The sequence below is a fragment of the Eucyclogobius newberryi genome, unplaced genomic scaffold (genome assembly GCF_026437365.1).
Source record: "Eucyclogobius newberryi isolate DKJ021-1_F unplaced genomic scaffold, fEucNew1.0.hap1 SCAF_7, whole genome shotgun sequence".
NCBI lineage: Eukaryota > Metazoa > Chordata > Actinopteri > Gobiiformes > Gobiidae > Eucyclogobius > Eucyclogobius newberryi.
Window position 1 is genome coordinate 37,240,134 of NW_027316389.1, and position 16,342 is coordinate 37,256,475.

General features: G+C 43.3%; 2 protein-coding genes across 2 annotated transcripts in view; both read right to left on the reverse strand.

Moving 5' to 3' along the window:
- The window catches only part of vps4a (vacuolar protein sorting 4 homolog A), a 62,181-nt gene extending 61,933 nt beyond the window's left edge, over positions 1 to 248 (reverse strand). The window contains exon 1 of the mRNA XM_072435025.1: positions 33 to 248. Within this exon, the coding sequence (XP_072291126.1) occupies positions 33 to 53 (21 nt within the window). The 5' untranslated portion in view covers positions 54 to 248. The remainder of the gene's footprint in view (positions 1 to 32) is intronic.
- An 89-nt stretch (positions 249 to 337) lies between these two features.
- The window catches only part of sntb2 (syntrophin, beta 2), a 58,798-nt gene continuing 42,793 nt past the window's right edge, over positions 338 to 16,342 (reverse strand). Inside the window, exons 3-7 of the mRNA XM_072435810.1 lie at positions 13,839 to 14,046; positions 8,044 to 8,186; positions 5,434 to 5,630; positions 5,176 to 5,366; positions 338 to 2,632 (exon numbers count right to left, since the gene is read on the reverse strand). Of these exons, the coding sequence (XP_072291911.1) occupies positions 2,540 to 2,632; positions 5,176 to 5,366; positions 5,434 to 5,630; positions 8,044 to 8,186; positions 13,839 to 14,046 (832 nt within the window). The 3' untranslated portion in view covers positions 338 to 2,539. The remainder of the gene's footprint in view (positions 2,633 to 5,175; positions 5,367 to 5,433; positions 5,631 to 8,043; positions 8,187 to 13,838; positions 14,047 to 16,342) is intronic.

The following is a 16,342-nucleotide window of genomic DNA, read 5'->3' on the forward strand; positions in this document are numbered from 1 at the left end:
GCTGCTGTTAGCAAACCGTGATAAAATGTCACCTGTAATGTTGACGTTGTCATTTCATCTCCCGCGGCTCAACACAGCACACACGTTTCTGTTGTGCAGGGTTAAAAAAAGCACACAGCTTCACTGGCCACTCGTGGCTCTGGACATTAATTTAATAGATCCATGCTCTGAACATGACAATTAAGATTGTTATTTGACAGCCTCTGGAGCTGGAGCTCACGATAGCTCGCGCATGCGCACAACACGAACGTAAATTTACAAGATCCGGTCCGGACGTCAAAAACTCCGGTGGAACCTGTCACAATAAAAAGAAAAGACAAAAAAAACGTACACTTGGTACATTAAGTGGTTTTATTGATATTTACATGAGGTTATAATAACATTCTATTATCAAAGGGACTGCATGAAGCCTGTGTTCTTACTGTAAAAACCACATTCAATCACACCAGTGTTGTCAGAGCCTTAACCTTCAGATAGACACGTCCAAGTGTTTGTCCTTCTTGGTTTGTGGCCCATGTTCAGCTCCTTCTCCTCCAGAATCCCAGACTCACTGAGCTCCAGAGGCCAAACTAGCTCTGATTCTCTATTTGTGCAGAGGCTGGGCTTTAGGTAGTGACCATTCAGATCAAAGCACAGGTTTGAACACACTGGATTTCACTTTTAAAACTGTTAATAATAATATTATTAACAGTTTTAAAAGTGAAATATATAACGTAATATTACATAACATACCATTATAATTATCAGCAAAAATATTTAGAGCTGAACATGTATCTGGCAACACAGACGAGTCCTGTTTATTAAATTTAAAATCAAAACCTTAAGTACAGTTCCTTTAAACTTGCATACTTATCAAGGTAGAAACGCTCTAAAATACTTGCATAATACTACAGCAGCAAATATGTCGTGCATTTGAATGATTGTGTGACGCACAAGCTGCCACCAGGATCTCACTTTGGTCGCTGCTTTGCATAGAGGCTAGTTTATAGAAAATACTATTCTCTAATGTGGACAGTGCACATTCATAGGTTAGTGCTTCATTTACAGTCAATAAGAATAGTTGGAGAGAAGTTATGCAGCATCTGCAGAGGTAAAATCTGTGAACATAATCTTTTAAAAGAAATTGTATTTTTCATGACTTACATAAAACTAAAATGAGCATTAAGCAGGAGTAACACATCACTTCAAATACAGTCTTAATAGTCTTTTTTTTTTTTTTTTGAGGAATGTAACAGAAATCATTTTGGTAACTCATCTCATGCAAATTTTCCAGCTTTGCCATGAGTTTAATGCAGATACAGTGGACACAGAGCGCTCAAAGAGAATTGCATCATATCATTTTAGCATTTATGAATCGACAGATGCTGGATACTGCGTACTATATAAAGACAAGATGAAAAAATAAAAAACAATTCATTATTACAAGTTAAATGATTATACGACTGCATGTACATAATAAAAGCATAGGTTCTACAGTGAAGGGATAAGGAAACGTTGCAGGATTGTCTGACTAAAGGTCTGAAGGCACTATTGGCATCGTGACTGTGCTTAATCTCTACAAGTGCAAGGCTTTGACAGAGTAACAGTATAGGTCACTGGAAGTGGCTAGAGGTGGCATTGAGCTCCAGAGCCATTGACTTAGACACATATTCAATGCTTATTGATAACTGGATACCAAGTGAATCCAGGTACTTTAGGGTGTTCTAGAGCTGGTTCTAAAGCTAAGGATTGAAGGCAGATTGTTATCTGGTTATTAAAAGGTAAATAAATCAGTCACACTACAGATCCTTTTAATTTGTAAACAAAAACCTTCCTAAATTCTAAATTCCTAAATGTGATTTCAATGGCAAAACTGGGATTAATCTCAGAATATCACAAAATATGAAAAATCCAGGTGTTTTTTGCAAATGAAAGCCACTCACATACATGTGAGTGACATAAGTGCCTGGTTTGAACACATTTACATGTGGGCTTTTACATCATTTGTTTATAAGCCCAGGATTCCAATGGAATGAAATTATGTTCTACTTTGTCTATAAAATGTTTTTGTTTCCAAGCTTTAAAAAGGTCTATTGTCAACCCATTGACTACATTGATGTGATGTTGGTTTGTGAATAGACCTTTGGGCTGAAAGAGTCCTGGAAATAAAGTCAAATATCACATCTACGAATGTCTGTGATATCTGACCTGAGTCTTCTAAGGCTAATGAGACCAACGTGTCACCATCACCTACAATTCCGACCAGGTATACAACAGTCTCAAGTGTGCAGCATTCCCTTGTATATCGCGTGGATGCCCTCTCCAGCCACGTGCAGCTCTGGACATCGAGCCCACAGTGGATTATGTGGAATATGTCAAAGGCGATTCCTGTTCTCTAAAGGTTTCCCTGACATATATGCACTTGCAAAAGCTCAGGAAAAAAATACAAGCACCTTTCTTTGTTCAGTGGATCAGCAGCACTATCTAGTGCGAGCGGCAAAAGGGCACAAGAAAAGCTGTGGCAGGCATCTTGGAGAGCAGGCCCACGAGGAGCTCCCGGTCAGGTGAGCAGGCCCATGCGGCTGAGCTTGGCTGACAAGAATGAGTGCAGCACAAACACCACAGGCTTAGGGCCAGTATGGAGGTCCAGGACCTGCAGGAGACAACACATCCATCTGAGAATCACAGCATCGTCCACCACTTACAACAAATACTGTTTGCAGAAGTATGAAGTGCCACTATTTCAGCAGCAACACTTTGTTAAAAAGCTTACCATCCTAGTATGATGTCATGATTTACAATCAGGAAGTCAAATTCTAAACCTAAAATATTGTCAAACAGGTATTAAAAAATATATATAAAAGCAATATTAATACAGAAATGTCTTAATATAATCAGCTTAACTGGCTTATTGTAAAAATAGTCTATCCTGTTAGCTCTTTGTTATATATTTGACTACTCATGCCTGACAGCTAGGGGGCCCTACTGTATCAATTACACATGTTACCTGTGTGTGAAGGTCGGAGACTGTTGTTGCAGTTGTGACCATGGTGGTGCTAAATAAATCTAACAACTTAGACGTGGAGTAATTTAAACTAACATTGGTAGCAGAGGATGGTTAGTCACTACAGAGTCCTGTCACCATTTGAAGAGGGAAAACCCTACGAAAGCTGGAAGAATGAAGTTGGTATGTGGATCACAGTTACCAATTTGAAGTAGAAAAAACAAGCAATTGACACGGGAATTGCCACTAAGTTTGCTAAACTTGTAGTTACACGTACTTTGACTGCATTATGAAAGACGAAACTGTGCCCATTGCAGACTTTATTATTGATTTTGAACAGTGACAAGTGGCTCTAACTGCATGCACAGATTTTATATTTGCCTCTATGAAGTCTGCTTTGAAGGGAATATTTAGAGGAAAAACTACAGAGTATCAGTCAAGAGTCCTGACAACAGAGCGCCAGACCGAAAATTCCAAAGCAAGATACTAACCTGGACAAGTTCGGACGGCAGTCAATGTGTGCGCATACATTTAATTGGCAAAAAATTGTCCCCAGAAAGGTGAAAGTGTTTAAATACCCGAAGATAAGACAGTCATGGAAAACTACAAAATTACGTTGTACAGTGTACACCTTAAGAATCACCAACAGAGTCAGAGGTTGTGTGGACATGATGATGTTCTGGACATGGAAAATGACTGCTGAGTGCTGTGATGTTCAATCAAGCTCGGGACATTACTGTGTGAACATAGTCGACAGTGAAGATAAATGTTCTGTTAATGCTGATCAGAAGTTAGCAACAACTGAGGAAGAAGTGGGGACAAGCATGGACAAGATGGACAAGTGAGCATGTTGGGCATGCTTCTGCAGACAAACTACAAAGGGTTTTAAGAAGTTCTGGAATCAAATACACAATGTATTGGCTTACTACAAAAGGTTGTAGGTCAGTGTGAAGCATGACTAAAGTACTGTAAGACCAAACCTGTGGCTGGCCTACCACTGGCCTCAACATGTAATAAGCCTGTAGCTGTAGATCTGCATGAGCTTGAGCCAGGGGTGTAGTACCTACATATAATTGACATTGATGTATAAAATCTAAAAAAAGAAAAAGAAAATTGAAGATTAAGCTTGGGGTTATCATTATTCAGATCCTGCTTCACTTTTCAAACATATACACGCCATCTTTCAACCTTTGTTGGATTATGGTTATATTCTTTATATTAATGCAGGAGCTATGTCTTCAATCCCCAAAACATTAAGATTTATAAAAGATTGTGGTAATCTCACCCATCACAGTGGCCTTTATGCAAGCTTTTTAATATATAAAGACCATTTGTGATCCAGCTGGTCGGATGCTCACTGAAAAATTCATTTTCCACCGCTTGTTCCCGTTAGAGGTCGTGAGGGCCAGGGCACTTCATTGACAGGGGCCAGGTCGTTGCAGGTTAAAAACAGAGACATAGACATAGACACACAGACAAATATTCACTTCCACATTCATTCACTAGTGACAATTTACAGTTGCCAATTGACCTAACATGTAATAATGGTCTGGCCCGGAAAAAACTAATTTCCTTATTGGGAGGCTAGAGCTCTAACTGCTCTACCACTGTACATCCCTTGTCTTTATAAACTAACAAACAAAAGACTATTCGCGGTTGTGTTCGACTCATCTGTGCACCCTGGTGCAGAAAGCTGAAGGTCATTATGCCCTGCGTTCCAGTGAAATGTATGGCTTGTTGGTACAGTGAGTATAGACTGATTGGAGAAGTTCTGCCACTGGTTTCACAATTTTTTTTCCAAAAAGATTGAGAATCCTACAAAAAATATCTGTGCTTTTAAATTTAGTTCTGCTTTAATGTCTCTTTGAAATGTGTCAATATTTTTGATGTGTGTGCTTCAACATTTTCACTTCAGCTCAAGTCACCCACACAAACTTGGAATAACTAAATGTCTTTTTACAAATTGCTGAGATCAGCTTTATGAAGAAGTAAAATGCATTTAGTAGAAAACATGGGTTAGAAACGCATTATCCATTTACAGAAGCGTCCTGAGATGCCCCAAAGTGAACCGGTCTTGGTGACCAGGGCCCGACAAAACATGGCTAATACCTAGTTAAATAGAATTTAATAAATAATATATTTTTAATAAGGTGTTGTAACGTCATCCTTGTACACTCAACATGAATCCTCACCATTTCTCCTTCAGGACCTCCAAAATCCAGGAATAGGTTCCGTACTCCATCATCAGCAGACATCTTGAGCTTTTCATAGGGATATCTGTAGAGTACAGCGCCACCTGCTGCCTCATCAGGCTCTTGTGTCACAGTGAATCCATTCTCATAGTGCAGGGTTAGACGCACATCCTGCCTGTTCAGTGTGCAGCCTGACACAACAAACACAACGTTTAAAGCACACTACACCACTTCACATATATGAGTTCAAGCACTGACCTATGGACACCTCTTTGATGAGCTCAGCTGCGGCGTGCACCCCCTGCACCAAGGCACGTGTCCATGATGACAGGTCCCAGTGTGTTTCCACCCTGAAGATGTGCGACTCTACACCTCGCGCCATACCTGTGCGTGTGGCAAAAAGCAGCTCGGAACCCTGTGCCAGAGAGCCTTGTGCGCTACCAGAATGCACCAACCTGCAACACAAACAGGCCTCAGTACTGCACTGTTGGAACCTATGAGCTTCACGTGTCAACTCCTTTACATCCATTATTTCTGTCTTTGCTGTAACTGCCAAAAGTGTCATTGAATGGTATCACAATCAAAATAAAAACATAATGAGGACATGAGGCAGCGTTAGCTGGCCGTATTTCAGGTCGTTACAGTCGTTACAGTGGCCTTGCTCTGACATCACTAACATGGAGGTCCGTCTTAAAGCAGAAGGAACATTTTCTTTTGAATCTTTGTAAGTCCCTGTGGTGGTCGAATATGTATTTTCTGGGTGTTTGAAGTTTCAGTGGTCAAAAAACCTTTGCAACTCTCCGGAGAAACCTTAGCTCTTGTTTTTATATTTGGCAATGTGAAATGTTTTTGTATGCATGTGATTATGCAGTCTTATTAAAAATGAGAAAGAAAGGAAGGAAGGAAGGAAGGAAGGAAGAAAGGAAGAAAAGAAAAGAAAGGTGAATGAAAAGATTGTGGGCTATTTTCTGACAGTGTATTTTCACAAGGGAGCTGGAGGGTTAGGGTTAGGGTAGTTCTGCTTTAAAGTCCTCTGCCTGTGATGATCTGCACTTTATTGTGTGGACACTACAAACAAGTATTTAAGAGACACTAACTGCAAAATCCATAAATAATGAGCGTATTTTCTAAATTTGCATAAGGAGAGCGAAAAAAAGTAAAATTAGTTCCATTTCCATCTTAATTGTTTGAACGCATATCTGGGTGTTGGTTGCCCTGGTTATCAGCGTCGCCTGTCTGTTCTGTATCGTAAAATACCCGTAATCCTGCAGAGGGCGCACCGTGCACAGTCTGCTTTGTTTTGTTTGGACAGAGATGGCTGTTATTTAGCTTTAGGGGCATACTTTTTCGTCATGTCCAAAATTTAGCAGGTTGTTAACACTTTAAGTATGCCATGTTTCACACCAAGCAAAAGGCCCCCGCCTCTATTTTAGCCAAAATGTTACGCTGAATTAAAAAAAAAAAGAATGCTGAAGTCTCGCAACATTTTTAATGTTGGACAAACAAACTATCTCTGAGTTTGAACTCTATAATCAAGATTAAACAGCGCATGTGTGTGAGTTATAATGTTGCTGGCAAAGTTTGTTAGCTCTGCTTTTCTTGAGGATATTGGGCAAACACAATCTGATGGGTTCATGTGGAAAATGTGGATACTTTACGTCTTTGTTCATCACCTGTATCCGCTCCAGCGCACCTGGTCAGGTCTGTAGTCCGACGCTCATGAAGGTTTTAATATTTACTTCAAGACTTTATGTAACTAAAGGTGTTTCCATCTTTATACATTCGATTTTACTGCTAAAAAAATAAAATTAAATCCTCAAGTGAGCGCATAAACTTTTAAACGTTAAAAATAAGGTGATGGGAATAACAATTTAATAATAAAGGTGATGGGAATATCTAATAATTTTTACTGTGAAAATTATTATTTGTTCTGCTTTGAGAGTTCAATCTTGTTAATAGTAGATCTAGAAGTGCAAGGTAAATGTAGTAGTCTCACTTAAATATTTCAGATCATCAAACCAATTTAAATATTAGTCAAAGACAATACAAGGAAAGACAAAATTATTTCTTATTGAGAAAATACAAAATCCCAATTTACATGGCCCTATGTAAAAAAAGTTATTGCCCCTAAACCCAGACATCGGTTGGGCCACCCTTAACTGCAATCAAGCGTTTAAGATATCTTGCGGTGAATATTTTACAGCACTGTTGAGAGGTTTTGGCCAACTCATCTTTTAAGAATTGTTGTAATTCAGCAACATTGGTGGGGTTTCAAGCATAAACCACCTTTTTAAGGTCATGGCACTGCATCTCAATACGATTCAACCAAGGACTTTAACTTATGCTACTTTGTACTTTCGGGTGTCAGTTTGTCATTCTTTGATTTCAAATCACGCATTTCCGCCAGGGATGCATCCATCTTTTATCCACTGTTATTGTAATCTTGTCTTGTTACTGTATATAGTCCTAATCAACTATTCTCATAAATCATTGTTGTATTTTTTATTGACATCTTAAATCACAATATTGATCTAAAGCTGTGTGTGTGTGTGTGTGTGTATCACGTGCGATAAGATATTCATAACTTATAGGAAGTTTGAAAAACACTCACTAATAGAAGAACTCTTATAAACAAAACTCTTGTAAAGAAAAACTCCTATAAACAAAACCTCTCATTTCTTAATAGGGAATGGAGGGGAAAAATAAAGATAAAATAAAATAAAACAGCTAGCGTAAGACAAGATAATACTACTAATAATAATAAATACAACTTTGAATATGGTAAAACGCTCCTAAATGTCAACTTTGTCTAAGACTAAGAAGCAAAGAGAAAATGGACTAAGAATGAAGAAAATATAGTAGTGTTACCTTGTGGCCAGCAGAGGGTGTGTGAGCAGAGGCAGGACCCAGGCCTCTTTGGTCCAGGGCACAGACTGGAACAGCAACAAGTCCTTCTCAGTCATCGCCATGACGAGGGGGCGGAGCTGCTGCCGGCCGCCACCCAGCTGCAACTGCACAAAACAGTCTTGAACACATATATAGCACATATAAACATAGAGACACACAAGCTACCATCATAGGTGCTGTTGTTTTATAGTTATTGAGAAAACAGGTCTTGACGGTGGGAGGTCAAAGTATAAGTAGAATATATTTTCCTCTTTGAGTGCAACTACAGTGTAATGACTGAAGGGGCCACTAGATGGAGCTTCATTGTCTTTGCATTAAAAGTTTGTTGATGGGCTAGCTTATTCTGTGGTACACTTTTGGCTTTTCCATCCACGCATCTTCCGCTTATCTGGGGCAGGTCGCAGGGGCAGCAGACTAAGCAGGGACTCCCAGACTTCCCCCTCCCTTGAGGAGTTCCCAGAAAAGCTGAGAGACATAGTCTTCCCTGGGGCCTCTTCCCGGTGAGACATACTCGAAACACCTCCCCAAGGAGGCGCCCAGGTGGCCTCTGAACGTAAAGGAGCAGCGGCTCTACTCCAAGATCCTCCCGTGTGACTGAGCTCCTCATCCTATCTCTAAAGGAGCGCCCAGCCACCCGGCAGAGGAAACTCATTTCGACCGCTTGTATTCTCGATCTTGTCCTTTTGGTCATTACCCATAGCTCATGACCATAGGTGAGGATAGGAACGTAGATTGATCGATAAATTGAGAGATTTGTCGAGAGAGCTTTTCGACTCAGCTCCTTCACCACAACAGTCCGATGCAGCGACCGCATCACTGCAGCCGCTACACCAATTCGCCTGCCAATATCCCGTTCAATCCTTCCCCCACTCTTGAACAAGGCCCCAAGATACTTGAACTCGTCCACTAGGGGCAAGATCCGAGTTTGATGGAGCCATCAGGACATTGTCGTCTGCAAACAGCAGAGATGAGATCTCTTGGACCCCAAACCGGACACCCTCCGACCCTTGACTGCGCCTAGAAATTCTGTCCATAAAAACAATGAACAAAACTGGTGACAAAGTGGTGGAGTCCAACATGCACTGGGAACAGATCTGATTTACTGCCGGCAATGTGAACACAGCTCCTGCGGTCATACAGGGACCGGACGGCCCTGAGCAAAGGACCCCGGACCCTATACTTCCGGAGCACCCCTCAAAGGACACACCGAGGGACACAGTCGAAAGCCTTCTCCAGTTCCACATAGCACATGTGGAAAGGTTAGGCAAACTCCCTCGAGCACCCGTTAGAGAGTAAAGAGCTGGTCCAGTGTTCCACGACCAGGACGAAAACCACTCTGCTCTGGTGAGGAATCCAAGGTTCAACTATCGATCGGATTCTCCTCTCCAGTACCTTGGAATAGACCTTACCGGGGAGGCTGAGGAGTGTGAGCCCTCTGTGGTTGGAACAGACCCTCCGGCTCCCCTTTTTGAACAGCGGGACCACCACTCCGGTCTGCCAGTCCAGAGGCACTGTCCCCGACTACCACGCAATGTTGCAGAGACGTGTCAGCCAAGACGGTCCTATAAAATCCAGAGACTTTAGGTACTCAGGGCGGATCTCATCTATCCCCGGAGCTCTGCCACCGAGGAGTTTGCCAACAACCTCAGTAACTTCAGCTTGGGTGATGGAAGAGTCAGCCTCTGAGTTCCCAGTCTCTGCTTCCTCTTCGGAAGACGTGATAGTGAGATTAAGGAGGTCCTCAAAGTATTCCTGCCACCTTCCGATAACATCCCCAGTCGAGGTCAGCAGGTCTCCACCCGCACCATAAACGGTGTTGGTGAAGCACTGCTTCCCCCTCCTGAGGCACCGGACGGTTTGCCAGAATTTCTTTGGGGGCGACCGATAGTTCTCCTCCATGGCCTCCTCATGCTGCAGCCCGCCTGGCCCGCCAATACCTATCAACAGCCTCAGGAGTTCTACAAGACAAAGGCTTGATGGGCCTGACGTTATCCACCCGGTATTCACCCGGTGTCCACCCCCAGGTTCGGGGGTTGCCATCGCGACAGGCACCGGAGGACTTGAAACCACTGCTCCAAGCAGCAGCATTGACAATGGAGGTCGAGAACATGGTGCACTCTGACTCAATGTCCCCAGCCTCCCCGGGATCTGGTAGAAGCTCTCCCGAAGGTGTGAGTTGAAGACCCTACTGACAGAGGGCTTCGCAAGACGTTCCCAACAGACCCTCACAATGTGCTTGGGTCTGCCAAGTTTGTCTGGATTCCTCCTCCACCAGCGGATCCAACGCTCCACCAGGTGGTGATCGGTTGACAGCTCCGCCTCTCTCTTCACCTGAGTGTCCAAGACACGCGGCCGGAGGTCAGATGATGATCAACAACAAAGTTGATCTTTGATATCCGGCCTAGAGTGTCCTGGTGCCACACGTACACTGATGGACACCCTTGTGCTTGAACATGGTGTTCATTATGGACAATCTGTGGCTAGCACAGAAGTCCAATAACTGAACACCACTCGGGTTCAGAACGGGGAAGATGTTCTTCCCAATCCAGGTGTCACTGTCGATGCCCACGTGGGCGCCAGTCCCTCAGTAGAACAACTACTAACTACTACCGAGTCCCCTGTCGGGGCACTGTCATGTACCCCTCCCAAGGATTCCAAGAAGGCCGGGTACTCTGCATTCCTGTTCGAACGCCCAGCTCCGCCGTGAGCTCAGCCAAGGATCCGCTGCAGTTTTAATACCAGCCTGGCATTGGAGTGGAGGACGCTGTCATCTCCCTGCTGCACCACTCTCTCTCGCTCACCTGGAGAAGCCTGGAAGCGCAGTGAGGATTCTGTTTTTGAGCTCTTCAACGCTTTCAAGACCATCCAGCCGCTGCTCCTGAGGGACAAGCTTGAGACGACTGGTGTGGACTATGACCTGGCATAGTGTTTGTGGACTACCTCACAGACCGACCCCAGTTTGCGAGAGCCCGGGACTTTGTGTCTGACTCTCGGCCCGGCAGTGTGGACACCGTCCCCGCGCCCTTTCTCTTTACCCTCTACACTGCAGACTTCAGTCAGCAGAACCACCACCTCATCAACGCGGGAAGCACCAAAGAGATGGTGCAGACGCGACTCTGCTGCCCCCTGTGTATTCGGCTCATAACACAGATGCACTGTACAGGAAGAGCCAGAGTCGGCTCTATCTCCTGAGGAGACTCAGGTCTTTTGGAGTGACGGGCCCATTCCTGGAGACCTTCTAAGACTCTACGGTGGCATCAGCCCTCCTGTGCCGTGTGGTCTGCTTGAGAAGCAGCATCACAGAGAGGGATAGGAAGAAGCTGGACAAAGTCATTAAGAAGTCCAGCTTCCTGCTGGGCTGTGCTCTGAACACGGTGCACGAGGTGGGTGACAGAAGGGTGCGGGCTAAACTCACGTCTATACTGGACCATGAGTGCTGCCCCCTGCAGGACACTCTGTCCGCTTTGGAGAGCAGCTTCAGTGACAGACTGATAAACTGATCCACCCTCGCTGTGTGAAAAATAAGTTTTGCAGGTCTTTCCTCCCTGCTGCCGTCAGATTCAACAACAAACATGGTTAGCCCTGAACATGTGTCATTCAGCTTCATAATCATGTGCAATCATGTTCATAATACTGTGATATGTCAGTCATCCTGGTGCAATATTTTCTGTCCATATAACAGCTGTAAATAAGAGTGTATTTTTTTTTTTTTAAGAGGATAAGAGCTTTTTTAGAACTTATCTGTTTCCCTAAATTATAATTCTGTGCCTAATTTGTGTTGCAATACTGGATTTTCCCATTGTGGGACAAATAAAGGTTATCTTATTTTACCGTTACATTACATTGACAGAAAATCCTTGTCCCAGTCGTAGTAAAACTGGTCAAGCTGTGTGTAACGGTGCGGTGCTGCACGTGACTCATGCAGTCCTTGTTGTCACCGGGGGCACAGAGGCTGGGCACTAGGACTTCAAAGACCAGGAGAAATGGAAGGCAGTGCCGTTGGGCCGAACGGAAATGGCGCAAGTCAAAGCTCCAGGTTGAAAAACAGATTTATAGAGAGACGTTATACAAGTGCAACCTAATTTTATGTAGAACTAGGGAAGGATATTTTTCTGAAATAATTAGAAGCTGCAGTAACAACTCGCATATCCTGTTGCCACAGTAAACAGATCAACAAACGCTCCAGCTCAGCTGCCGTTAAAACTAATTTCTACATCAAAGTATAATGAGTTTGCATTATTCCTTAATGACAACGTTCAGGGCATTAAAAATGCTATAAATCCCACAATGCAAAAAATAACCCTAAAACGACCAAGACACTTAGACCTAACTCACTTTGCACCTGTAACTGACAAAACTGTCCAGGAGATGATCACCAGTCTGAGTTCATCTACATGCTGCCTCGATGTGTTACCCACCAGATTTCTAAAGTCTGTGCTGAAACCATCTCTAATCCGCCATTTTTGGGCAAAGACCTTGAAAAGGTTGTTTTACAACAGCTCACATATTTCCTCTTAATAAACAACTCATTTGATGTTTTTCAGTGAGGTTTTAGACCTCATCACAGCACTGAGACTGCTCTCGTCAAGATGAGAAATGACATCCGCCTGAAGACTGACACTGGCAAAGCGTCAGTCTTATTTCTGTTAGATCTGAGTGCTGCTTTTGACACTGCCAATCATGGGACCCTCTTACAGAGACTAGAGGACTGGGTGGGCACCACTGGCACTGCACAGGTTAAGGTCCTATCTGCAAGACAGTAAGTGTTTTTTTTTTTTTAATTGGTAATTGAGTCTTTGATCACATGCCCCTGAACAGTGGGGTGCCCCAAGGGTCAATCCTGGGACCTCTTCTGTTCAACCTCTACGTGTTGCCGTTAGGTCAGTTGATACACAGTGGAAATGTGTCCCATTACAATTATGCAGACTACACTCGGATCTATGTTTCACTGTCGGCAGGTGAATATGGACCAGATTCACTCCGTCACTGCATCAGAACAGATCAGTGTGTGGATGCAGAACAACTTCCTCCAGTCTAACTCAGACAAGGCTGAAATCATTGTCTTTGGCCCACAGAAACAAAGAGAAAGTGTTAGCGGTCACCTCCAGAGTCTTGCTCAAAAACCTACAAATCAAGTTAGAAATCTGGGGTAATAATGGACTCAGACTTGAACTTTAACGGTCACGTCTAATCAATAACAACAGCAGCATTTTGCCATCTAAAAAATTGCCAAAATCAAAAGTATAGTGCCTAAACCAGACTTGGAGAGACTTATCCATGAGTTTGTCTCCAGTAGATTAAACTACTCTACACTACACTCTGGGCTTTAAGTGATAATACCTCACATTGGAAAATAAATAAATATTTCTACACAGGGACCCGAGTTGTAGCCAGTAGTTAAAATTAATGATTCTTCTGCAGAGACAAATCAGTTACATGTACCAGGCTCCCACTGAGTAAACCTTTGCTCATGTAAGCGGAGGTTTGTACCAGCATGAGAACATTTCCTTTGTTATCAGGAAAAACAGTTTCTCATCAGCATTGGCTGATTTCCCCCCCCCCCCCAACAAATAGCAAAATGTTAATCACAGACGATTAACAAAAAACTTGCAAGATAAACAAGTGGAATAAAAAGTATTTATATTCCCCCGATAAATGTCAGCGAAAACCCCTACCTCAGTGGACTGAATGAAAAAAGCAGCTGGTGCAGCGTTCACTAGGGGAGCTTGGTGTAAAGTCTGCAAGCGAGTAGTTACCTGCTCAGACAGCCAGCCGATGTGCTTGAGGTGCGGGTGTCCTGAAGCAGACGTAGCCCCCAGGTAAGCGTTGATGTGGGAAAGCGTGAGTGGCAGCAGGGCAGCGGTGTTGGTGTGGATGGCAGTGAACCAGGCATTGGCACATGAGGCGTCTTTACAGCGTAGAACCACTATGTGCTGTCCATCAGGAGAGTGCAGCTCCAGCAGCCTGCGACACAGGATCAGCCACCGGGAGTCACAGACGGAATTTACTGTGAAATTCATGTGCAATCTATGTGCTGTCGTGACACATATTCATGTGCAATTACTGTCGGGATCACATGCAATGGTATTTATTTATTTGTCTATGGGAGTTTGTATTTATTTATAGGAGATCTTCTACTGAAAGTGTTTTTCAGACTTCCTATAAGTGATCTGTTCTTCTGTATCTACCTCTGTATCTACCTGCGTTGCACCAATCAAATTTCCCCATGTGGGACAATAAAGGAATATCTTATCTTATCTTATCTTAAGAAAATGTTGATCTTGCACCCGTTACATGACCTCTTTTTTGTTTTACTTGCCAATGACTATGGATGAAATAAGCTTGCATGGGTAACTCTGACTAACATGTTAGTTAATGTGCTATGGTCAGAAAAAAATAAACATGCCGTCATCGATTATCAACTAATTGTGCTTTCAATTATAACCGAATATTTACATAACCACTTAAAATTTTCTTAAAGAATTCATATACAGTAGAGCATAGAATAGAACCAAAGACAACCAGAGAGCAAAAATCTACATAAGAAAAACATCAATGGAAACAAAATCACGGCACATTAAAATGAAAAATAAAAGTCACACTTTTGTGCCAATATTTTCCATTTCCAAATAATATCTGAATGAATTTTTTCCTGTGTGTGTGTGTGTGCGCGCGCGTGCACGCATGCACGCACACACACTTTTTTAATCGATACTGTGACTCAGTATTGATATGCGTATCGATACGGAATCCGTGGCGATATATCGCTTTATTGATATTTTGAACACAACCCAAGTGAGGATAGACTCAATGATGGCCATGTAGAACTGCACCACCAGTTGCACCAGTGTGGGGTTACTGGGGGGTTGTGACTTTCCTGAAGCAGAAGTTTGTTTACAGGGAGAAGAGCAGAGGAGACAGTACAGGGTTCAGAATAAGCGGTATCGCATCGCAAAATGCGACGCAATTTCTCTCAAATGCGATGCATTCGTCAGAAAAAAGTGTTTTTGTATCGCACCTTTTGCGATAAAAAAATATTGTGTTCAATTCTATAACCAAAGCGCCTAAAGGCACTGATCACTCGTCAATCGATCGTCAACAACAGCGTGACACACTTGACGGGTCCCGCTGCTGGGTTAGGGCCCAAAATCACAACAACAGTCGCCTCTGAGGGCCGAATCAACAATGTATGTGGTGGCGAGGGACGATGTCCCAGGGTCCTCTGTCCTTAGACTCTCCTTCTCGGCCAGGAAAAACTACAAAAAAAACCTCTTTGGGGAAAAAAGCGTAGAAACCTGGAGGAGTTCCAGTGAAGGAGAGATCCGACTCTCACAGACGGACAGACGGACACGAGGGAGACTGGAGCTGGACCCACTCTTCAAGCAGATGAGGGACCATCAGAGTCGAGCTGGACCCACTCTTCTGTCACAGATCACGCGTGTGAAAACTGCTGAGCGGGAGGAGCCGCCGGGAGCGCGCGCGGAGGCGACAAGGCGATTGACGAGTGCCCATGGATCTATCGCCGCGTCACGCTGATCTCACAGTTATGTGTTACACATAGTTATTGTGTAACATGCAGTTATTGTCGTGAGATCAGCGAGACACGGCGCTCGCCAAGCGCCTCGTCGCCTCCGCGCTCCCGTTTTCACCCCGAGAACTCAGAGGATGTGGAATTCAAAAGGGTCAAACTCACTCATACACAACACGTTTTTGTTTTGTCTTGGATATAAGAAGTCATTCTGATACAAACAGCTCATCGTCATGACGACTCTGGTGGTGATATTTAACTTGTGAGTGTAAAGACAATTAATATCTAAATGAGACTCTGTTAGAGCAATAATGGAATTAATTAAGAAAAGTATCTTTGTTTAAGTATAAATAAGTATTAAATTAATGTAATTGCTAATTCCTAAATTCCTAATTTTCTAATTATTAACAAAGCCTAATTCTTAAGTTAAATGTATAATTTATGTCATGCTTCAGTATGGAGCGGGAGAGGGCGGGGCCAGAGAAGTAGGCCAAACTTAATTGGTAAAAGGGGAACAGGTGAGACGGGTCGAGATGGAAGTCAGAGGGTGACCGACATGGTCTTTGACCGCGCATATCCGGGCATATCCCGCACATCCCCGCACATCCGCACAGCGCAGAACATCGTGCATCTTTTTGATTGTGCAAAATAAAAGAAATAAACGCACCACGGACTACGTGAGTTTTTGTTCGTGAGGATTTTTGTGTGAGTCAAGAAACGGACACCCAAAGG